The sequence below is a fragment of the Schistocerca serialis genome, unplaced genomic scaffold (assembly GCF_023864345.2).
Source record: "Schistocerca serialis cubense isolate TAMUIC-IGC-003099 unplaced genomic scaffold, iqSchSeri2.2 HiC_scaffold_863, whole genome shotgun sequence".
In the NCBI taxonomy this organism is placed as follows: Eukaryota; Metazoa; Arthropoda; class Insecta; order Orthoptera; family Acrididae; genus Schistocerca; species Schistocerca serialis.
The window spans coordinates 1,055,604-1,081,810 of NW_026048478.1; the positions used below are offsets into that span (position 1 = coordinate 1,055,604).

At 42.6% G+C, this 26,207-nt stretch overlaps 1 protein-coding gene across 1 annotated transcript in view; it reads left to right on the forward strand.

The window, feature by feature from the left end:
* The window catches only part of LOC126452441 (methyl farnesoate epoxidase-like), a 159,424-nt gene that overhangs the window by 72,376 nt on the left and 60,841 nt on the right, over window positions 1-26,207 (forward strand). Inside the window, exons 3-4 of the mRNA XM_050091071.1 lie at window positions 1,760-1,978; window positions 24,949-25,136. Of these exons, the coding sequence (XP_049947028.1) occupies window positions 1,760-1,978; window positions 24,949-25,136 (407 nt within the window). The remainder of the gene's footprint in view (window positions 1-1,759; window positions 1,979-24,948; window positions 25,137-26,207) is intronic.

Below are 26,207 nucleotides of genomic sequence, written 5' to 3' on the forward strand. Positions count from 1 at the left end.
ATACTCACCGTCATTCCCACCAGCGCGCTGCCATCTTACACAGCACTCGCGTAATATTCGTGACAGTGCACCGTGCATCCAAGCCCCTTCAGCGAAATTCGGCTAAGTCCCAGAGCGCAGAATCCAGTGCAAAATGAGGCACCGGCTCCAGTTCAAGGAGTTCTGATTGTTCCAAACTTAGAACAAAAGTGTCTTAACTGAATGAATTCTGAACCAAGAGTGTCCTTTCGAATCTCCCTCAACTTTCCTCCTATACTTCGCTGAGGTGCTCTCTCCCTGACACTACTGGTAATCGTAGGGCCTGGCACGAATGTCTCTCCAATGAGCGAATTATAACAGCAAACTTCGCTCCCACCAAGATCGTAAAATCTGAGCCGGCCAATTTACAGGTTAGCGCCAGTGGGAAGAGCCCTGACACTTTGTTCTCACACTCCACGGACTGTCCCGAACCCGCAAAACAGGTGAGTATGTAGCAAATGGAGAAATAGCGCTGTCTCTCTTGATCCGTTGTGGACATCGGACAGCGGCTAGTCAAATATTTAATAATGAAACAGTTTTGCAATTGAGATGTTATTTTATTTTTGCTAAAAGTTTCGGCAATTCGTTATACCATCTCCAGACCCCAAATGCACCTCTGAGAAACAATAGATAGTGGTATACTGGGGCCATATGTTTCTGCATGTCGTGAGTTCGTAGCTCAAGTGCTTCTTTCGAAGACTGGCCTACTGCTTCCTAGAAAATTCAGTACTTTATGAAGTTCATTCTAAATAATCGACTACAGCTCTAAAGTAACAATGATGTATATAATTACAATACCAGAAGGAAAAATGACATTCTTCACTTCACATTAAGGTTATCTTTAAAAGGGCTTCACAAGTCTGCAACAAAAAGTTTTGATCGCTTTCGCAGTGATATAAATTGTCGGACATACAGCAAAGTAAAATTTGAAAACAAACTGAGAAAGTTTTCCCTTGACAATTCTTATTCTGTGGAAGACTTTCTATTACTAGCTTACAGAATCTGCATATCACTTCTTTTTTTGTGGAGGGGGAGACTAAAAGTTTAGTAACATTAAGACCGTAACTATATGTGCGGTTTAATTTGCTATGGGTATGTGAAATGATTCGTTTGACATCATTACGACCTATCGTGCAAAATAATCCATGCAGTATGAAACCTAAACTGATAAGTCTTTAAGCAAATTCTTCTGATTACTTTGCTGTTGACATACTGTCAAGCCATAAAACAGTGTAAAGCAAGTCGATCTGTGCATATCATGTCGATATTAAAGTAGTTTTAGCTGAGTAGTCAAAACAACATACAAAATGCGCATCTTATAGATTTTTGGCCTAACACAGAAAAATAACCGGGAACTTTATGAAATATTTTTACGGAAATAAATCAAGAACTACAGAGAATGACCCAGAGTGTCGAACACATTTGGTTAAACAGGAAAAAGATATACATTACGTTTTGGAGAAGACGGAGATGAAAACGCAAACTCAAATCGCAAATATAAAGGAAAATCAGCAGGAGCTTCCATCCTCAGTAAGATCATTAACCGATAACCGAGATGGTTACTTTGAAAATGACAGGTTAGACTTCTTCCCCAGTCCGAGTTTGTGCTCTGTCTCGAGTGACCTCGTCGTTGACACGACGATGTGCCCGAATATTCCTTCCTTTCTTTCTCCTTATGTGTATGTCGGGTTGGGTTCAGCGTGCAACAATGAGCTGATGGAGAAATGGTTTGGCTGCGCAGGTATTTCGTTGGTTGACGGCAAGCTGTGGCAGGAACAGCGCGCTTTCGCAATGCGTCACCTGCGTTCGTTGGGATTCAATGGGGCAGCCATGCAGGCTCAAGTGGAGGAGGAGGTTCGCGCCCTGCTGGAAGAACTGAGCGACAGCTGTGGGAGGCCGACACAGCTCAAGAACCTGCTGCCGCCCTCCGTGCTCAACGTCATTCTCCAATTCTGCGCTGGTGAGTACACCCAACCATTCAAGTACTGCTACTTAGAGTCTACTGAGGTGACTAAAGTCATGAGATACCTCCTAATATCGTGTCCGATCTCCTTTTACCTGGCTTAGTGGTCGACGTGGCATGGACTCAACAACTCGTTTTAAGTCCCTAGCAGAAATATTCACCCCTACTGCCTCTACAGCCGGACTGTAACTGCGAAAACATTGGCGGGGCAGGAATTAGTGAACGAGCTGACCTGTCGATTACGTCCTATGAATGTCTGATGGATGACCAAATCATTCGCTCAAACTGTCGAGAATACTATTTCTAATCGTAAACAACTGTGGACGGGTGACATGGTGCATTGTCACCCATTAAGATTCCATCGTTGTTTCTGAACATGAAGTCCATGAATGGCTCAGAAAGGTCATCACGTAGCCGGACGTAACTAGTTCCAGTCAATGATCCGTTCAGTTGAACCAGAGGACCCAGCCCATTCCATGTAAAAACAGCCCACACCATTCTGGAGCCACCACCGACTTGTCCTTCTTGACAACTTGGGTCCTTGCCTTCGTGAGGCCTGCGTCACACTCTAACCCTACCACACCACCTCTTACCAACTGAAATCATGACTCAACTGACCAGGCCAAGGTTTTCCAGTCTCTAGGGTCCAACCGAAATGGTCACAGGCCCAGGAAGTGCGCTACAAGCGATGTCGTGCTGTTAACAAATGCACTCGCTTCGTTCGTCTGCTGCCATAGCTCTCTAATACAGCATTTTCCCGCATTGTACTAATGGATACGTTCCTCATACATCCCACATTGATTTCTGCGATTATTTCACACAGTGTTGGTTGTCCGCTAGCACTGACAACTCCATGCAAACGCCGCTGCTCTCGGTCGTTAAGCGAAGGCCGTCGGCTACTGCGTTGTTCATGGTGAGCGATAATGCCTGAAATTTGGTACTCTCAGCACACTCTTGACACTCTGGATCTCGGTATATTGAATTCCCTATCGATTTCCGGATTGGAATATCCCATGTGCATATATCTGCATATAGCTACCCATTACTTATTTCACTTCAGTGTACATACAGGTTTATTCATCGGCATCTGCGGGGTTTCGGAAGAAGCCTGCACGAAAACAAATGACACAGAAAAATGAAACATATGACTGTATAGAGCATCCCTTAAAGTTTCCTTTCGTAATACGCGCCGTGGCGTAGTTGTAGAGCGTGCAGCTATTGGGCAACAGTTCAGAACATGGGGACATATAATCCACTCTGTACCGTCGCGTCAAATTGGCCTGTGTCCGCAGCACAGTGAACAAGTTTTCAAATCAATTCCGCTGGCGCAGCGCCTTCGCGGGTAGCAGCAGCGACTTCAATGAATTCCGTACAAATATTACGTTTGCAATGTCACAAGTAGCGCCCATTTTGTGCATCTGTGATGTGAGTTAAGAGTTTGCAGAGATGCTGTATCCACTGATATGCATCTATTTTCTGTATGTCTTTTAGTTTTTTGCACAGTGGTCTTCTGAAACCGTGGAGCTATTTACGAATAAGCCTGTGTCAATGATAAGATTCACTGATGGTATTGCTATCCTCAGTGTAAGTGAAGAAGAATTACAGTATGTGTTAAATGGAAAGAACTGTTAAATGAATACAGAATACGGGTTGACAGTAAATCGAAGAAATACGAAAGCAACGAGAAGTAGCAGAAATGAGAACAGCGAATGTGGATCAGGGAGTAGACGAAGTTAAGGAATTCTTCTACCTAGGGAGTAAAATAACACACGATGAACCTAGCAAAAAGGACATCAAAAGCAGACTACCTCTGGAAAAAAGACGTTTCTGGCCAAGAGAAGTCTGCTAGTGTCATAAACAGGCTTTAATTTGAGGAAGAAATTTCTGACAGTACGCGTTTGGAGTTCAGCATTAGTGAAACTTGGACTGTGAGGAAAGCCGAACAGAAGAAAATCAAAGCATTTGAGGTAGTATAACGTTTCCATAACTAGGTGAATGGGGAAACAAACTTTTCTTTAAGTAACGGTTGAATTTGTGAGTAAGACATGGGAGGGTGGAAACGTTGTAATTGGCAGTCCCGTTACGTAACTTCAAAGTACCTACTTTGGCTTCAGTTAGACACAAAATAACTAAAATTTAAAATGACTCCTCAACTGATTAATTTCATGGGAAGTTCGAATGAAGACTCTGTGTACTTTCCATCCAGCTATACCCGCCCAGGCGTAAGAAACATACTTGGCAGAACGACAATAATTCACTACGTGAGAGAAATTTAAACTGCCATGCTGTATGAACATTGACTTCGAAAAGATCTGATTATTATCTTCTGCGTAAAAAGTAAAGTTACTTTTTTAACAAGGTTTATAGTTCATGAAGATTCTATCTGTGGCTGTTGTCGTCTGACCGAATGTTCTAGTCAACGTAATTCTACCAGACACTGATGAGCTACAAAGAAAGTCTTTTTAACATTTATCAAGAGGATGTTGTGTACTCTTCGGAATAAAACAAGCTATTATATGAATTAATCATTATTCAACTTATGGAATTACACTTGTGGATTAAAACAGATGCTTACATGCTTGGCTGAAGATACCGAAGGGAAGAGAATAATAGTCGGTATATCAGCCATAGATACGATAGCGTTCATTGATACTACATCAATAAATTATTCCTTTGAATTTCATAGAATTACAATTCATGTTTGGGAAAAGTGATGAAACTAATAATTATCACTGTCCAATACAGTATTCATAACTTATGATGTTGTAGAGATATGCCCAAGTACATTTCTAGGCGTTACATAGCCCTCTGAATGGCAGGGGCAACGCACGATCTTAGTGTCTTCTGTGCTGCCATTAACCTGTGTCTAGTTGTATTACTGTCACTGTACAAGTCACTATTTGATAACTCCTTCATAATCACATTGTGAAACGCCAACTGAATATACCATTACGCATACCATCACTTCTGTGTTAGTTTGTTAGTTTTTGGGGGCATAAAATTTACCGTAAGACATAGTACACTTTTACTACGAACAGTTACTCTCCTTTGCCGATGGGTTGCTCGAAACTATCTACAAATATTGGTACTTAAGTTTTATGTAGAGGCATAGACCGTTACATCTTAGGTAATGTCATGTATAACACTATACCGACACTGTAATTGTAGCTCGGTTTTATAAGTTAATACCTTTGAGATCCAAAATTATTTGCAAAATTCACGTTGGTTTTATGCTGTTAGCTGGTTTCTGTTTCCAAGTAAGAATTTATTCGTACCAATTATTAGATTACGTAAGGTAAGTTAGTGTGTTTATCATAAAAACAACAGACAGATATCAGAGAAGTTTGGCCTGGTTTTACACAGTACACATATTCGGCTTTTACCAATAAAGATAGGTATATTAATAATTTTTTTTTGTAGAGCAATAAAATTTCTTCCAGATATGATACTGCTAATTTCATTTGTTACACATTCATCAGTTTACTTTGGTAAAGGTAAAGTCATATTAATTTATCTCATATGCCTGTTTCTTATCAGAACATTCTGGAAATCAATGTTAAGTTATTTACTTTAGTAAAACGGTTATGCAAAACCACATTTACCACAGATTTTTAACATTTTGTTGAGCAAACAAATTAAGCTGACATTACAATTGAGCGTTCACAGAATTTCCTCAAAAATCTGTGTGATTTTAACGATCCTATAATAGTTTCTGCTCTAGTATGTGCAGTTATGAGTACATAATTTTAACATATTAATTTCAACAATTCACATTTATGAAATGGGCTGCATTGAACGGAAGGCTCCTCACGCAAATCAGAGGAGCAGGAGGACACTCACTTGGAGCAGTGCACCGTGGAAATTGACGGCCGAAGTCGTGCGAGTAAAGGCTCAGCAATTTGCACATAGCCGGCCGGGGTGGCCGAGCGGTTCTAGGCGCTACAGTCTGGAACCGCGCGACCGCTACGATCGCAGCTTCGAATCCTGCCTCGGGCATGGATGTGTGTGATGTCCTTAGGTTAGTTAGGTTTAAGTAGTGCTAAGTTCCATAGTGCTCAGAGCCATTTCAACCAATTGCACATACCCTGGGATACGACGGGTTTTCCTCCCACTGATAACTCATCTCGACTCAGCACAACTATACAGATTATGACAAGTCGCCGTCACCGCTCGTAATCAGCCGTAGAGTCCATGTAAAATTACACAAGGTCATTAATACATGTAGAATCATTCTCACAACATATTTTGATCTGAGAGAGGACACGTGCTATCGCATTAAGTCCCATGGATACAACACATGACATCATCATTTTATGTAATACCTGGTATAACAGCGTGAGGATTTTAGTTGTTAATATTTTTGACTGCATCACACATATAATTAAGCATTAAGAAGAGTTCACTATGATGCTAACATGCATTCTCATCAAGACATGTACATAGTTCAAATTATATGGTATATTGTGAGCCCGTCCCCAGCGGGTTGGCTGTGAAGACGGAATTATTGTTCCTGGAGCTCTCTGAAAACAGTCTGCCAACAATCACTTTAACTTCGCTGCTCTTATTATGTATTAAGAAATGTTCATTTCATGCTAACATGCGTGCTTCTCCATATTTGTGCATAGTTCGGGTTACATGGTGTATTGTCAGTCTGCCCAAGCAGGCTGGCTGTGACGCTTGAATTATTCTTGCTGGAGCTCTCCGAAAACAGTCTGCCAACAATAGCTTTAACTACGCTGGGCTTCACCAACATCTGCTTATGTCAATCACAGGGCATGGCAAAAGTGTAGTGCACTGTAATCACCACTATAGATACCACTCTCAGTGACATATCAGGACGAAAAATATTATTCAAGCAATTCTCACATCTGCAGTAACAACTTCATCTCATGTCAGTCTAACATTACTTGTCTACTACTCATCCGTTACTTTCCGTTTAGCACGTTTACAGTGTCCTGCTTCACTCATCCTTATAAACTAACCCAAATTGTTTACTGTTCAGCATCTTTCTTGTTTACTGTCTTTACTCTTGTGACCAAGCAGCAAGCAAAATCCTAAACACTGACAATATTTAAACTTAAGTCACACACACACACACACACACACACACACACACATATATATATATATATATATATATATATATATATATATATATATATGTATATATATATATATATATATATATATGTGTGTGTGTGTGTGTGTGTGTGTGTGTGTGTGTGTGTAGCGATCAGTGCTGATTTATTTTTATCTATTACATCTTCTTCAAGGAAGACATTAATGATCATCAAACTCATCAGTTTAATCGGTATATTTTACGGCAGGTTTCCATATAATTTATGCAGTATTTATCATGGGCTGTGCTGGCGGAAGGGATGAATAGCTTCATCCTGGTATCCTGTAGAGCATGCACCAATTCGCCTGTGACGCTTTTACCCTCAAATATTTAGTTTCAAACATAAACTGCCTACCACAAGCAAAGACACTGTGACATAAAGTAATTTTTATCACAATTCTGATGAGAATGGACCGTGGATCACTAAATAAGTAAGAATTGATTGCTTAACACTATATTAAGAGTAATATCTCTTAAGATTCTCAAAGAGATATAGTCTTTATATTTTCTTGGTTTTCAGTAAATACAGGAGGTAGCTGTTACCATCTGATTTTCGAATGGTTTCATACGGATCCAGATATAATAAGTGCCACTTCTTCATGTTTTACCAAGGAATGGAGTAGTCTCTTTTTGCAATAGGTCTAGTATGGAATTACATCCACATGATACACAAGTTTTCGTGATTCTTAATGTCCTCTTCCTCTCAGCTGCTACCAGGTATATCCCCATGTGATAAAATTTCAATTTTTACATATTTAATCTTTATTCTTTGACTATACGTCCCATGTAAATCCTCAATACATGTTGTTGTTGTGGTCTTCAGTCCTGAGACTGGTATGATGCAGCTCTCCATGCTACTCTATCCTGTGCAAGCTTCTTCATCTCCCAGTACCTACTGCAGCCTACATCCTTCTGAATCTGCTTAGTGTATTCATCTCTTGGTCTCCCTCTACGATTTTTACCCTCCACGCTGCCCTCCAATACTAAATTGGTGATCCCTCGATGTCTCAGAACGTGTCCTACCAACCGATCCCTTCTTCTAGTCAAGTTGTGCCACAAGCTCCTCTTCTCCCCAATTCGATTCAATACCTCCTCATTAGTAATGTGATCTACCCATCTCATCTTCAGCGTTCTTCTGTAGCACCACATTTCGAAAGCTTCTATTCTCTTGTTGTCTAAACTATTTATCGTCCCCGTTTCACTTCCATACATGGCTACACTCCATACAAATACTTTAAGAAACGACTTCCTGACATTTAAATCTATACTCGGTGTTAACAAATTTTTCTTCTTCAGAAACGCTTTCCTTGCCATTGCCAGTCTACATTTTGTATCCTCTCTACTTCGACTATCATCAGTTATTTTGATCCCCAAATAGCAAAACTCTTTTACTACTTTAAGTGTTTCATTTCCTAATCTAATTCCCTCAACAGCATCCGACTTATTTCGACTACATTCCATTATCCTCGTTTTGCTTTTGTTGATGTTCATCTTATATCCTCCTTTCAAGACACCATCCATTCCGTTCAACTGATCTTCCAAGTCCTTTGCTGTCTCTGACAGAATTACAATGTCATCGGGGAACCTCAAAGTTTTTATTTCTTCTCCATGGATTTTGATACCTACTCCGAACTTTTCTTTTGTTTCCTTTATTGCTTGCTCAATATACAGATCGAATAACATAAATATATCAATATATATCAATAATATCAATACATATAAGATCTATTAATATTTCTTGGTCCTTAGCCAACAGGTAGCATTTGTACGAAGATAGGTCAGTCTTCGCACCCCTTTCTCTATGAAAATCAAGCCCAAAAATGCAGCTGGTAATCAGTTTCTCCATTACAGGGAATGGGATTCAGTTCCTCCATTTCCCAGTTCTACTTTGATCCATGCTTGCCACTTGACAGGTTGTGACCTGCTGCCAAGAGTACCAACTACTCGACAGTTCTGTACTGGATACTTAGGGGCTTCATTACTGTTATTTATTTGTTCAAATAAGTGCTGGGAAATCACACTGTCAACTGCACCTGTATTGAAAACACAACTGTAGGGAATATTGCCTACAACTGTTATGATATTTGCTTGCTCAATATTTTTGGGTTTGTTTGCACTGTTATTATATACTTCCAATAATTCTTGTCTCATATTGATATCATCACTGCAGTGCAAAAGGTGAAGTTATTTAAGAATTTCGCCCTCACTACATTCCTCGGCCAACATATGAGGGCAAGACGTGATCGACCTTAGTTTGTCACATTACTCACCTGAGGACGTGACTTCTCAGCCACTTCAATTACGTTCATGGGGAGTTGTACGGTGCTGACTGTAATCGTTAATGTCGCTGAGTTATTAACCGGGTTAACATTACTATTATTATTGTTGTTGCATCGTGGACTCCCTCCAGAAGGACCACAGTTTGATCATAATTATCATTGTTACTACAGCTGTACTATGAACCGCCCCCATTTTTGCAGTATCTTGGTTGAAATCCAGTGCCAGATCTACGTCTTTTACTAGGATTCCCTGGATAAGTCGAGGAGGATTTGAATTTTGCCACCATTCACTTTTGGGAAAGGTGGTCTATCGTCATTTTTACGTGTTGGATATGAAACATCTCAAAATATTTCCGCAAATTACCATTCTTTCTACTGTACCTCTCAGGATTGAACACCTGTTGACGCAATCGTTCCTGAATACCTTGCCACCAGTATGTAACAAGGAAACCTAGCTGTAACCGTTCAAATGTTTTACAATATTCAGTAGCTTCAGTTGCCCAGAGTGTCCCATCACCTTGAATAAGTGCTGCCACCTGGTGTATTTTCTGTCGCTCTGACCTTTAATTTGGTAAAATAACTCGAAACGATCGTATGAACACTGCAGGATGTAAAATACATGAAAATTTGTGATTGTCGAATCTTTAAAAGAGTTTCTTCCCGTAGCAAAGTAGACAGTGTTGGCTCTGCCCGCATATGATATGCAGGAAAACAAGCACCAGACTTTAATCGTGTGCTCTTCTCCTTGGGAACACTTACTTGGTATCGCACGATCATTTAAATTCGACGTTTTGTTTACTAAACTGGGACAGTAATTACCTATTTCTCTAACCCCAGATAATTTCTTTTGTAAATTATTGAATTGTGTAATAATTATATCTCTCCATTCCCGTATCTCTTTATTTAGAGTTTCCCTTATCTGACAGAGACCCGCCCTGAGTGACTTCTGTGCTTCTGTCTGTTCTACGGTATCCCATCAACAGAATTGCGTGCAGCTTACTTTACCTCTGAAGTTACTACCTCGTCGAGTTGTTTTTCTTTCTGCTTCAAGAATTCATTGAATTTTTGTTCTTGATTAGCAGAAAGCCGTTCTAGCACGTCGCTACATTCTTGAATATTAGTTTTCATCGATTCTTGTTCGGTTTGTTTCATAGTCACCTCTTCGGAAAGTTTTTTGACTGTTTCTGGAACTTCACGGCGAGCAACTTGGAAATTCCACATATCAGTTTCTACTGCGTGTTGCGTGACGGTGAGCCTGACAACTTCTGGCGTTAACGTCGTCATTTGTGCTGACGTAGTCTGTTGTTCGTTGTCAGTTTCCGCTAACTGAGATGCTGTGCATTTCTGCGCGGCTGTTATGGAGCAAGTTCAGAACTTACGTGTTCAGTAACCTGGTTATTTACAAGTTCGGTTAGCTCAGCTTTTATTTGTTTCAATTGAGAATACAAACATGTGGAGATTTCGGTTTCAAAATGGTCCAACTGCTGTCTATTTTCATTTCTGAAATTATTGAGCTGCTGCTTACTTTCATTCGGAAATGATCCATCTGCTGTCTTACGTGATGCGACTGCTGTCTAATCTGATGCGAATGTTGTCTCGTCATTCCTATGAGAATTACAAAACGAGAATACTGTCCAGTCTTCGAAATACCTTCAGCTAAAATCAGAACTGAGATCTGTTGTTGCGATTGCAACGTGATTGCTATCCGCGAGTGATTCACATCCATCTACGGTAACGTTCGCGTTATCGTTTCTATCTACGGCGGATTCGCCATCTGTTAGGTCAAAATTATCAGCATTTGACACTTAAAACATCACTGCTATAAGCTGCCTGTGCATCCTTATCGTACTCATAAGCACAACACCAGTACACAAATATTTATCACTTCAGCTTAGGTGTTTGGTATGTCAGCAATTTCACACACGTTTACTCCACTATTAACATGAAAATCAACAACTGAAATATTCTCTATAGCTGGACACAGCAAGAATATCTGTGAACACTCTCCACACATTACTATTTCCGCCACATTGTGAAAAACAAACATATAAATTTTGAAATATTAAAATTTTATACACAGTTAATGTGGGCACTGACAAATTATTTCCCTAGCGCTTTCTCCTGACGGGTAAAGCGCCACACGCGAACAGCAAAGAAAGTCCATACTAGTAGTTAATTTTACCATCGCGCTGAGCCGCGACGTTTTAGCCAGATAAATTTTCTGTTCGAGTCAAACTCTTAACAATCGTCAAAAATATGCCAGTTGCTCAGCTTTTTAGTCTCTCAATTCTTGCAATAATACTGTGAATCACATCCCTGACAATGGTTAGAGTCGCAGAGCATGAAAAACGAGAGCATGTTTTAGTACTAAGACAAGATAAAATTTTATACACGCTTAATTACATAAAGTTACCTATGTGGATCGAGTCCTGCGCTAGGATCCACCAGTAACGTTTTCGGAAGAAGGAGACTAAGGAAACAAACTTTTCAAGTAACGTGTTTGTATTTAAAATATGGGAGGGCGGAAACGTTATAATTAGCAGTACCGTTGCATAAGTTCAAAGTATCTAATTCGGAGAAGGAGGAGGATATTAGTGTTTAACGTCCCGTCGACAATGAGGTCATTAGAGACGGAGCGCAAGCTCGGGTGAGGGAAGGATGGGGAAGGAAATCGGCGGTGCCCTTTCAAAGAAACCATCCCGGCATTTGCCTGAAGCGATTTAGGGAAATCACGGAAAACCTAAATCAGGATGGCCGGAGACGGGATTGAACCGTCGTCCTCCCGAATGCGAGTCCAGTGTGCTAATCTAATTCGGCTTTAGTTAGATACAGAACAGCTAAAATTTAAAATGATTCTTCAAATGATTATTTTCATAGGAAGTTAGAATGAAATCACTGTATGCTATTTATCCGGCTACGCCTGCCCAGGCGTAAAATACTAACTTGTCAGTACGTCAATTATTGACTACAAGCGGGAAATTTAAACTGCACCGTTGAACGGACATTAACTTAGAAAAGATCAGATTATTATCTGTTGAATAAAAAGTAAAGTTACTGATTGAACAAGATTTATACTTTAAGAAGATTCGATCTGTGGCTATCGCCGTCAGATCGAATGTTCTGGTCAGCGTAATGCTACCAAATATTGATGAGCTACAAAGAGTTCTTGTCAACATTTATCAAGAGGGTGCTGTGTCATACTCCTTGGAATAAAACAAATTGTTATACGAAATAATTATTATTCAACTAATGAAATTATACTATTGGATAAAAACAGATGCTTACATACTTCGCTCAAGATGTTGTTGTTGTTGTGGTCTTCAGTCCTGAGACTGGTTTGATGCAGCTCTCCATGCTACTCTATCTTGTGCAAGCTTCTTCATCTCCCAGTACCTACTGCAACCTACATCCTTCTGAATCTGCTTAGTGTATTGATCTCTTGGTCTCCCTCTACGATTTTTACCCTCCACGCTGCCCTCCAATGCTAAATTTGTGATCCCTTGATGCCTCAAAACATGTCCTACCAACCGATCCCTTCTTCTATTCAAGTTGTGCCACAAACTTCTCTTCTCCCCAATCCTATTCAATACCTCCTCATTAGTTACGTGATCTACCCACCTTATCTTCAGCATTCTTCTGTAGCACCACATTTCAAAAGCTTCTATTCTCTTCTTGTCCAAACTAGTTATCGTCAAAATAGCGAAGGGAAAAACGCAATGGTAGATTTTCATCAACCATCAAAGACACTGTAGAGTTCACTCACTGATTCTAGACCAGTTATATTCGTCCTTTGATTTTCATAGAACTACAGTCCATGTTTGGGAAAAATGATAAAATTCACAATTATCATTGTGCATTGCAGTATTCATAAGCCATGATTTTGTAGAGAAATTTTTAAGTCCATTTCCAAGCATTACAGTATGGTGCTACAAACTGATAAGATAAAGCATGTTTAGGTTCTCCACTGAATCGGAGAGGAAAGGAATATAAGGAAAACACGGACAAGAAGAAGGGTAGGGTGGTAGGATATGTGTTAAGACATCAGGGAATACCTTCCAAGTTACCAGAGGAAACTGTAGAGGGTAAAAACTGTAGAGAAAGATAGAGATTGGAATACATCCAGTAAATAATTGAGGCTGTAATTTGCAATTGGCACTTTGAGACGAAAAGGATGACACAGGAAAGGAATTCGTGGCACACCGTAACAAAACATTTGCATGACTAATGACTCTAAAGAAATAAATAAAATAAAATAAAAAAATAAAAAAGGAATCCTATTGGGTGCTGGGAGGTGATCATGTTGTACTACAAACGGAAGTTGCGATGTTAGAAAATTGCAAAATCTCCATCTCGTTATCCTGGTTTACTTATTTCATGGTTGAGCTAAATCACTCAAGGCAAATATCGGGATGACTCCTTTTAAAAGGCTTGGCTGATATTCATCCCCCTCTCTCCCCCCTTTTCCCCTACTCGAGCTTGTGTTCCATCTCTAATGACATAATCTATGGGACCTAAACGCAAAATAATCTTGATCTTCCGCTTATTTCATTCCCTCATGAATTTTGTCGATAATGTAATCCGTTTCTGGACTTCAAGCCAATTTTTAACACAGCTTAAAACTCATTATTCCACTTTAAAAACTGATGTTCCTCCAAGGTAAGAAATTTTATACGTGTATTTCTTTGCTTTCACTACAGAGATGGTAATTAATTTTTCCGTGGTATGTTTTTCTGCAACTAAATGGGTCTTAAAGCAATTTCCCATTTTTTTCTGTGTTCTGGTCAGCAATTTTCAAGCGTGAGCTATCAGGTTTGTTGCTAAGAAGTTTTATTTATTTTTTATTTCACACTATATCGTTTCCTCATTACAAAAACTTCATTGCCCACACTTTCCCTGTATATGAGCCACTACCGATCTCTCGCATAACACGTCTATCAGTACCATCGTAACATCCAAATCCAGTCCACACATTATTCCAACACAAATGGCTCTGTGCGCTATGGGACGTAACATCTGAGGTCATCAGTCCTCTAGAACTTAGAACTACTTAAACCTAACTAACCTAAGGACATCACACTCATCCATGCCCGTGGCAGGATTCGAACCTGCGACCGTAGCGGTCGCGCTGTTCCAGACTGAAGTGTCTAGAACCGCTCGGTCACACCGGCGGGCTTCTGCAACACACAAATCTCACTTCCACACCTCTGTATAACGTATAACCGCCTCACCTGTCCATATCATGGAAAGCTGTGTTTGGTAACTGCGGTTTAGTGAAGTTCTTGTGGGCTACATTACCACTGCTATTACACAACGAAGGTAATAAATACGTCATGTTGCTGGTATACTTTCCATACAACCAGAAAAATCTTTGAATTTTTTGCAAGTTTTTGATGCAATATTTCGTTATAGAACATTGTTAAAGGCACCTCGTAATGAATTTTTCACTGTTTCCAGCTTCTGTAAACGGTTGTGAATCATGGAGATGGTGCGATCTTATAAAAGTGGTTGCTTCTGTAACAGCACCCTGACCCGTTCTGCTTACTAAGAGGGATCTGTTCTGTCTGTTATTAATTTACTTGATATTAAACTCTCAACTGCCGTCAATACTATTTCATTGAAGTTGACCCAATATTTGTCCACGCTTATATAATTAGTGTGGAAGAAATGGTGACTGACTCTGGGAAGGCACCAATCTGTCTCTGGTTTTTTAAACAGATATATATGTTTTTCATTCATTTTTGGTGGATTTGGATGGTTCAGTATTCCTTCTCGTTACCACGATCTTGTGTTCATTAATTCCTTTATCCGTTATGTAGCTCTCTAGTTCCTCAGAATTGTTTGTCGCTAGTATGCCTCGTGTGCCATTGCAATTGTTTACACTTCGTCTCTACTCCTAAATTAATATGTCAGTGTAATTTAGGAGACAGCTTGCAGTATAATGTCGGACGTTGTTTCACACCTACCACCGACTATAAAAGTATCTTTTCGCCAACAAATCGACGGATGATTGAAGTTCCCATCAACGACAATACCGTGAGTCAGGTATCTACGGGAAATAAGGCTTAAATATCCCCTGAACTTTCCAGCGATTGTGTTGTCTGAGTCAGGGAATCGGCAAAAGGAACTAATAATTTATTTCGGTTGTCGAGTATAGCCTTTACCCGTAATAACTCACAAGGGGACAACACGACAATCGAATTTTTATTATTCGTATGCGAATAAATATAACTTTTGTGAACACTTTCTATCTTTATTTCCTAACTCGTTTGATAAACTGGATTAACTTACATGAGTCTTAATTGCAGGTTGTTAAAAAAATATAATCTACCTTCAGCAAATGACGACTAGGTAACTATCAGACGTCGTAGATAATGTATTTTGTGTATCTCATGTCAGACATATTTACTGGTGCATGATGTGTTCTTCGCACTGAATCAGGTAATTAGAATGGCTGTTTTGGAATCTGGGCCCCTCTTGCTAAAATATTTGCGGACAGCTATGAATGCAGACTAGCCAATCTGCAGTTTTCCACCTACCGTCTACATAAGGGATCCGCACTCAGAATTAGTCTATACTTCTGGTGGTGTTCGGCGGAGGCTCACGCTTGCTGATATTTGTTTAGACTTATTTTAAATTCTCTACATAGGCATGAGCTAATCATGTACATTCATTTTGCTCAAACTGCCGCTCTGACATTATAAAAAAAAAAAAATTATCTCCGTCTCGAGAACCATACGTATTAGATCAGAAACGAAGATTAGGATATTTAAAACTGTTGTAGAAAGAATAGCAATGGGTGGAGTAGAAACAAGGAAAATAACTGGTAGAATTAGGAGGAACTTCTGGTGAATGGAGATGGGATTTCGGAGATATTGCTGTAGGTTGACACTACGATCATCATCATCATCATCATCATTTAAGACTGATTATGCCTTTCAGCGTTCAGTCTGGGGCATAGCCCCCCTTATACAGTTCCTCCATGATCCCCTATTCAGTGCTAACATTGGTGCCTCTTCTGATGTTAAACCTATTACTTCAAAATCATTCTTAACCGAATCCAGGACCCTTCTCCTCGGTCTGCCCCGACTCCTCCTACCATCTACTGCTAAATCCATGAGTCTCTTGGGTAACCTTGCTTCTCCCCTGCGTGTAACATGACCCCACCGTCTAAGCCTGTTCGCCCTGACTGCTACATCTATAGAGTTCATTCCCAGTTTTTCTTTGATTTCCTCATTGTGGACACCCTTCTGCCATTGATCCCATCTACTAGTACCTGCAATCATCCTAGCTACTTTCATATCCGTAACCTCACCCTTGTTGATAAGGTAGCCTGAATCCACCCAGCTTTCGCTCCCATACAACAAAGTTGGTCGAAAGATTGAACGGTGCACAGATAACTTAGTCTTGGTACTGACTTCCTTCTTGCAGAAGAGAGTAGATCGTAGCTGAGCGCTCACTGCATTAGCTTTGCTACACCTCGCTTGCAGTTCTTTCACTATGTTGCCATTCTGTGAGAATATGCATCCTAAGTACTTGAAACCGTCCACCTGTTCTAACTTTGTTCCTCCTATTTGGCACTCAATCCGTTTATATTTCTTTCCCACTGACATTACTTTCGTTTTGGAGATGCTAATCTTCATACCACGGTCCTTACATTTCTGATCTAGCTCTGAAATATTACTTTGCAAACTTTCAATCGAATCTGCCATCACAACTAAGCCATCCGGATATGCAAGACTGATTATTTTGTGTTCACATATCCTAATCTCACCCAGCCAGTCTATTGTTTTCAACATACGATCCATAAATAATATGAACAACTGTGGAGACAGGTTGCAGCCTTGTCTTACCCCTGAAACTACTCTGAACCATGAACTCAATTTACCGTCAACTCTAACTGCTGCCTGACTATCCATGTAAAGACCTTTAATTGCTTGCAAAAGTTTGCCTCCTATTCCATAATCTTGTAGAACAGACAATAACTTCCTCCTAGGAACCCGGTCATATGCCTTTTCTAGATCTATAAATCATAGATACAATTCCCTGTTCCACTCATAACACTTCTCCATTATTTGCCGTAAGCTATAGATCTGGTCCTGACAACCTCTAAGAGGCCTAAACCCACACTGATTTTCATCCAATTGGTCCTCAACTAATACTCGCACTTTCCTTTCAACAATACCTGAGAAGATTTTACCCACAACGCTGATTAAAGAGATACCTCTGTAGTTGTTACAATATTTTCTGTTTCCATGTTTAAAGATTGGTGTGATTACTGCTTTCGTACAGTCTGATGGAACCTGTCCCAACTCCCAGGCCATTTCAATTATCCTGTGTAGCCATTTAAGACCTGACATTCCACTGTATTTGATGAGTTCTGACTTAATTTCATCCACCCCAGCCGCTATACGATATAAAATTAAAAACGAAGGCATTGATAAGAGGATTAACCAGAGCACCAAAGTAATGAATATAATCAAAGTAAATATCTTGAAAAGCTTTAGCCACGTATACTGCTTTGGTGAGGACAGAAGGCCTAAGAAGATGATGGAAGGGATTTCGACTTAGAGAAGGAGATTAGGATGCCTGAAAACATCATGTGAAGAGGGAGTCAGAAGAGCTATTTGCCAGAGGAATTTTGAGAGGGAATATTGAGAACACAGGAGGCTTTGAACGCTAGGATGCGAGAAACATCTTCAGTGCTGTATTAAATTGCAGTTTAAAAAAATATTCTATTTGTTCAAAATCACGAATCACCAAAAGTTCTTGACTGATTGATCTGAAATTATCACACAAAACTGCATTCTAATACAGGCTTGTTTCTACACTCCTGGAAATGGAAAAAAGAACACATTGACACCGGTGTGTCAGACCCACCATACTTGCTCCGGACACTGCGAGAGGGCTGTACAAGCAATGATCACACGCACGGCACAGCGGACACACCAGGAACCGCGGTGTTGGCCGTCGAATGGCGCTAGCTGCGCAGCATTTGTGCACCGCCGCCGTCAGTGTCAGCCAGTTTGCCGTGGCATACGGAGCTCCATCGCAGTCTTTAACACTGGTAGCATGCCGCGACAGCGTGGACGTGAACCGTATGTGCAGTTGACGGACTTTGAGCGAGGGTGTATAGTGGGCATACGGGAGGCCGGGTGGACGTACCGCCGAATTGCTCAACACATGGGGCGTGAGGTCTCCACAGTACATCGATGTTGTCGCCAGTGGTCGGCGGAAGGTGCACGTGCCCGTCGACCTGGGACCGGACCGCAGCGACGCACGGATGCACGGCAAGACCGTAGGATCCTACGCAGTGCCGTAGGGGACCGCACCGCCACTTCCCAGCAAATTAGGGACACTGTTGCTCCTGGGGTATCGGCGAGGACCATTCGCAACCGTCTCCATGAAGCTGGGCTACGGTCCCGCACACCGTTAGGCCGTCTTCCGCTCACGCCCCAACATCGTGCAGCCCGCCTCCAGTGGTGCCGCGACAGGCGTGAATGGAGGGACGAATGGAGACGTGTCGTCTTCAGCGATGAGAGTCGCTTCTGCCTTGGTGCCAATGATGGTCGTATGCGTGTTTGGCGCCGTGCAGGTGAGCGCCACAATCAGGACTGCATACGACCGAGGCACACAGGGCCAACACCCGGCATCATGGTGTGGGGAGCGATCTCCTACACTGGCCGTACACCACTGGTGATCGTCGAGGGGACGCTGAATAGTGCACGGTACATCCAAACCGTCATCGAACCCATCGTTCTACCATTCCTAGACCGCCAAAGGAACTTGCTGTTCCAACAGGACAATGCACGTCCGCATGTATCCCGTGCCACCCAACGTGCTCTAGAAGGTGTAAGTCAACTACCCTGGCCAGCAAGATCTCCGGATCTGTCCCCCATTGAGCATGTTTGGGACTGGATGAAGCGTCGTCTCACGCGGTCTGCACGTCCAGCACGAACGCTGGTCCAACTGAGGCGCCAGGTGGAAATGGCATGGCAAGCCGTTCCACAGGACTACATCCAGCATTTCTACGATCGTCTCCATGGGAGAATAGCAGCCTGCATTGCTGCGAAAGGTGGATATACACTGTACTAGTGCCGACATTGTGCATGCTCTGTTGCCTGTGTCTATGTGCCTGTGGTTCTGTCAGTGTGATCATGTGATGTATCTGACCCCAGGAATGTGTCAATAAAGTTTCCCCTTCCTGGGACAATGAATTCACGGTGTTCTTATTTCAATTTCCAGGAGTGTATATATACAGGGTGGTCCATTGATAGTTACTGGGCCAAATATCTCACGAAATATGCATCAAACGAAAAAACTACAAAGAACGAACTCGTCTAGCTTGAAGGGGGAAACAGGATAGCGCTATGGTTGGCCCGCTAGATGGTGCTACCATAGGTCAAACGGATATCAACTGCGTTTTTTTAAAAATAGGAACCCCCATTTTTATTACATATTCGTGTAATACGTAAAGAAATATGAATGTTTTAGTTGGACCACTTTTTTCGCTTTGTGATAGATGGTGCTGTAATAGTCACAAACGTATAAGTGCGTTGTATGACGTAACATTCAGCCAGTACGGACGGTATTTGCTTCGTGATACATTACCAGTGTTAAAATGGACCGTTTACAAATTGCGGAAAAGGTCGATATCGTGTTGATGTGTGGTTATTGTCATCAAAATGCCCAACGGGCGTGTGCTATGTATGGTGCTCGGTATCCTGGACGACATAATCCAAGTGTCCGGACCGTTCGCCGGATAGTTATGTTATTTAAGGAAACAGGAAGTGTTCAGCCACATGTGGAACGTCAACCACGACCTGCAACAAATGATAATGCACAAGTAGGTGTTTTAACTGCTGTCGCGGCTAATCCGCACATTAGTAGCAGACAAGTTGCGCGAGAATCGGGAATCTCAAAAACGTTGGTGTTGAGAATGCTACATCAACATCGATTGCTCCCGTACCATATTTCTATGCACCAGGAATTGCATGGCGCCGACTTTGAACGTCGTGTACAGTTCTGCCACTGGGCACAAGAGAAATTGCGGACGACGACAGATATTTGCACGCGCTCTATTTAGCAACGAAGCGTCATTGACCAACAGCGGTAACGTAAACCGGCATAATATGCACAACTGGGCGACGGAAAATCCACGATGGCTGCGACGAGTGGATCATCAGCGACCTTGGCGGGTTGATGTATGGTGCGGCATTATGAGAGGAAGGATAATTGGCCCCCACTTTATCGATGGCAATCTAAATGGTGCAATGTATGCTGATTTCCTACGTTATGTTCTACCGATGTTACTACAAGATGTTTCACTGCATGAGAGAATGGCGATGTTCTCGTTTAGGCTTACGGGGATTTTTCGCTTGCATTGAATTTTTGTGAAGCGCTGCTGCAGTGGGCCTGAAGCTAGGAGATGACTGATATTCTGTACGAATCTTTTGTGCAGTGAGAGCACCACGAACTTCTTCTTCCAAAAAGTTAAGTAGTTTCAGTACATCTCCTTCCGCTACTTCGGTTCTTCTAGCATGAATGACCCATTTCTGGCACATTTCAGCGGGAAATGCACGCAGAATTTTCTGAGTGAGAATTTTACCGTATGCCACGACGTCTTCTCCTAAGGCACGCAGTGCTTGAATACGACGGTTACATTCCAGGAATGTACTGTTCAGCGTTTCAGGTGTCGCTGACTGTGCAGGCTTTAGCGCATCCAAATAATCGAGGTGCGCCTGTATAATGCGATTGCTATCTCCGTATCTATTCAATAAAATTTTCTTTGTTTCTGCGTACGTGTTAGCCGTTGTAAGTATTCCATCTACTAGCAACTTCGGTTCAAAAATGGCTCTGAGTACTATGCGACTTAACTTCCGAGGTCATCAGTCGCCTAGAACTTAGAACTAATTAAACCTAACTAACCTAAGGACATCACACACATCCATGCCCGAGGCAGGATTCGAACCTGCAACCATAGCGGTCGCTCGGCTCCAGACTGTAGCGCCTAGAACCGCACGGCCACTCCGGCTGGCCAACTTCGGTTCGCCTGACAGATACCCTCGTAGGAAAACATGTTTGTTTACTGTAGAAAGGGATGGGTCTTTATCAATGGTCGATTCAAATTGTTCCCAGAAGCGGGACCACATTTCGACATCCCCACAAAATGACTCAAGCTTAATTGCTGGTAGCTTGACAGAGTGGAACACAGCTGGTTGTGTGAGCACTGGTGGTGACGTGATATTCATCTGCGACGTTGTAGCTGAAAGCTTGTAATCAGTTGCTTTTGTAGCCCTCTTTATAGCGCGTTGACTTTGTCTATATATTATGAATAGCGTCATCTAATGAAACGAGCTTCTCTAGAGTTTCTTGAAGACGTTCCCTGTAATGTTCAAAATCATCAAACGGGCTTTCTATGGTAAGAGCATCAACAGCCGCAGAAACCGCGTAGCATTAGTCCTCTCCCTGGTTCGCTTTCTTTTGAAGTTTGCTAACTCTATCTCTGATTCGTCCTGCATTATGTCTTACTAAAGACGGCTGTTGTAAGATTGTTTAGGAGTGCGCTTGTGAATAGCTTAAACGTTTAACAAGCAGCGTATGCGCAAACGTAAGTGAAGGAAAACCTTTTAACAAAACTAGCTACTGTGAGTGCAAGTTTCAGGCTTGCAATACAAAGCCGCAAAAATTGTTTGAAGCAACCAGTTCATGCGATCATATTATATTGGAATGAACTTAGCTTGTGATGCGGTCCGACGTCGTCTCTTGTTTCCTACAGCGTGAAGTAAGCCGTTAATTGTTGAAATCACGCATGAAATCGCAATTTCTTCCCGTGTTTCGACACCAAAATATTACGGACACACAACACCTTGATTCCAATACAACATTAATTATATTTCTCTCTAAGGAACGTACATCATGGAATATAAAACATTAATTCAAGGATAATCAATATTTCCAGAGTGTCTATAATTACAAATATCAACCCGCAACAGAGGTGGAGGATGTGCAGATGGAGAGGGTGGGACACAATGGTAAAGGCATGGCAACAGGCTGGGGCTTGAGAGGAAGGGGGACACCAGGGGTGGGGGGTACGGTGTCAGCAGATGATACACAGGGTGCAGAAGTGTTCGAGGAAAAGAAGAAGGTGGGGGAAGGGGATGATGTCGTAGAGGATGCACATGGGGTCGGAAGGTGGATGTAGAAGGCGAGGTGGAGAGCCTTATAGAATCTGGGAACGGCGAAATCCAAGCATAACTGGCATAACAAAGGATGTGGCTTGGTTCAAATGGCTCTGAGCACTATGTGACTTAACTTCTGAGGTCATCAGTCCCCTAAAACTTAGAACTACTTAAACCTAAGTAACCTAAGGACATCACACACATCCATGCCCAAGGCAGGATTCGAACCTGCGACCGTAGCGGTCGCGCGATTCCAGACTGTAGCGCCTAGAACCGCTCGGCCACTCCAGCCGGTAAAAGATGTGGTGGGTACAGGATTTGGAGGTGTGAAGGATGGTGGAAGGATGCAGTCCCTATGTCCAGCTGGACAGGAGTTTCAGGAGGCAGAGTCCATTGTGAGCTGTGTGTTGTATCATAAGGAGATGGAGAGTCCAGGTGAAGTGGCGGTCAAGAGTGAGGCCTAGGTGTTTTAGGGTGAGAGTGTAGTGAATAGGACAACCATAAATGGTTAGGTAGAGATGATGGACACAGAAGGAGCGAGTGGTGTGGCCTATGATGATTACCCGGTTCTTGGAGGGGTTGATACAAAGGAACACTGGTTGCACCAAGTGTTGAACTGGTCAAGATGAGTTTGGAGGGTACATTGGGACTGTTGAAAGGTAGGATAAAGAGGTGGTGTCATCAGCAAATTGGAGGAGAGAAATAGGTGGGGGAGGGGGTGGGGGCAGTTGGGTATATCAGCAGTCTACAGGAGATAGAAGAGAGGGGAAGGGATGGAGCCTTGGGGCACATCAGCAGTGGAATAGAAAGTATGGGAGTTGGAATTGTGGATAGTGACATAGGAGGGACGATGGGAGAGGAAGGAAGCAACGAGATAGACGAAATTGATAGGGAGAGCATATGTCTTGAGTTTGAAGAGGAGCCCAGGATGCCAGACACGGTCGCAGGCGTTCTGGAGTCGAGGGAAACAAAGATAGCGGAGTGACGGAAGTTGGAGGGAAAGAAGACTGTTAAGGTTAAGGAGCTGGTCGTCAGCTGACAAGGAGGGCCAGAAGCCACAGTGGGTAAGGGGGTGGTGCAGGTTACGTTGGATATGAATACAATGGGAGAGGATGGATTTGAATATCTTACTGAACATGGAGGTGAGCAGATGGGATGATAGAAAGAGGTGTCAGAGGGGCTTTATTGCATTTAAAGAACAGCAGGACATGGGAAGTCTTCCACGGGTTGGGGTAGATGACAGTGGAGAGGAGGACGTTGTACACAGTATCAAGGGTAGCCAGGAACGGTTGAGGGGATTCCTTGAGGTGGCAGCATGTGACACTCTAGTGACCAGGGGCAGTGTTGCGTTTGGAGTGGAGGATGAGTGTGATGCCATGTGCAATGATGGGTGTGTTTATGTCTGAGAGGGGTAACTGATCCAAGTGCTGGAAACTGGGGGCGAGCAGTGGGACAGAGGTATCAGTGCATTCAAGGATGGTGGGGAAGAGTGAGTAATGAAAATGAGGATCATCAGGAATGGAGAAGATCTCGGTTAGGAGGGAAGCAAAATGACTAGTCATATTGAGATTGTCATGGAGGGGGCAGTTGTCATGGAGAAGAGGGTAATGTGGAGTGGGATGGCTACCAGTAAGGCAGTGGGAGGCTGACTAGTACGTCCAGGAGTTGAGAGGGTGGGTGGAGTTGAGGCTTGTACATGTCTGGCGCCAGTCCTGTGTTTCTTTGCTTTAAGGAGGTTCATGGTGTGTCGTTGTCATTGCCAGTGGCGGAGGAGTGTATCCCAGTCACGGGTGCGGAGGAAAGAGCAATAGAGCCTCCGGGGCTCATGAAGAAGGAGGATGGCATATGGGGAAAGTGTAGGGTGGTGAGGGTGGATGAATTTGGTAGGAGCGTGAGCCTACACAGCGGGAGTGATGGTCTTCTGGAGGAAGAAAGAGGCATGGGTGATGTCAGCCGGATGGTGAAAGGTAAGTGGGTGGCTTTCCACCTGTGAGGCAATGGAGTCCCGGTCGGTATCTCAGTCGGGGCAGCGGTAGTCATGGATGAACTTCGAGGGACATGGGTGGGGGGCATGCGGAGGGCCACAGGTTGAGAAGATGGGGGTGAGAAGCATGAGGAGGTGGTCACTACCAACGGGATTGAGCATATTCGCGGCGATACTTTCTCGTTTCTTTGTTTTCATTTAAGCAGACTCAGCAACCACAAAGTATGGCTGGGTACAGCTAGTTCTTCAACGTGTAAAGTACACTCCCTAACTCTACCAATGACGTTTTACATAGGAACATAAAAGGAGCACACGTTCTCCTCAGCTCTACAAACAAAACGTGAAAACAGTACTGCTATGAAGGCTGAGTACAAGGTGGGCTGAGGTTTGGCCGTCGAACTGTGCAGGATACCGCTTCCCCCGCGGCGACCAGCGCCTGCAGACGCTGCTCAATCTAGTAGAAACTCGTTCGCGCGCCTTCGACATGGCTGGAGGCAAACTCAGCGCCATGCCGTGGCTGCGATTCATCCAGCCCGAGGCAACGGGATACAACGCACTCATCAAGTTCAACGAGATGGCGCGCGCATATTTTATGGTAAGCACTACAAGTCAAGGCTCACTAAATTTAAGTATACATATGCACAACTGGTTTCAGCAGAAAAATTTCTCAGCCTGACAGCGAAAGATAGTATTTGTAAGTTAAAAATAACTTATTGTTCGAGGTAGTTCCTTTTGAGGTCTCTACACTTTGTCGCTCAGTGCTCCAATCAGTATATACCGACATAATCACCATTTCTGTCGATGCATTTTGTTTTTAGACGCTGTGACAGTTTTTGTATGCCCATGTCATACTAGCTCGCCGCCATGCTGTTCAGAAAGCTATGAACCTCTTCTTTCACCTCGTTGTCGGAGCTGAATCGGTGGGACCACAATTAACGCTGGCAAGTACTGTGAGCCTCTGAAAAAACTCAAACGGGCAATTCGGAACCGGAGAAGAGAAATGTTGAGCAAGGGCGTACACATTCTCCATGACAAAGCTCGCCCAAACATCGCTCGGCAAACCGTTGCTCTCCTGCAACAGTTTCAGCGGATCATAATCACCCACCCACCCTACAGTCCTGACTTGGCGCCCAGTGACTATCACTTGTTCCCTAGGTTAAAAGAACATTTGGCCGGAAAGCGATTCATAACTTTCTGAACAGCATGGCGGCGAGCTGGTATGACATGAACGTCAAAAACTGCCACAGCGTCTACAAAAATGCATCGACAGAAATGGTTATTATGTCTAAAATAGCTAAATGTTCAAGCTGTAAACTGATGTAAACCATTGTAGAAATAAACAGGTCTATGCACTTATAAAAAATAGGAGACCCTACTTTTAGGATTACCCTCGTATGAGGCACTAGAGAATGTAATCTGAGGAGAGAGAAACTACTGGCACTTACGATCGGTCAGTTTTCCCAGTGTCGAAATACCTTTGCACACAAGTTCACTGACGTCGAACTTTTTTCAGTAAGCCTGCTACATTTTGTACCAAGAGAGAAAACCCTCTGTTGCCAGCTTTCAACAGGAAGCAGTACAAAAGTTGCTTATTTTTTGACAAAATTTTCATGTGCTAGCAGTGCCTCACAAGTATACAAGGGTGTAACCGGTATAAGTGCAGTTA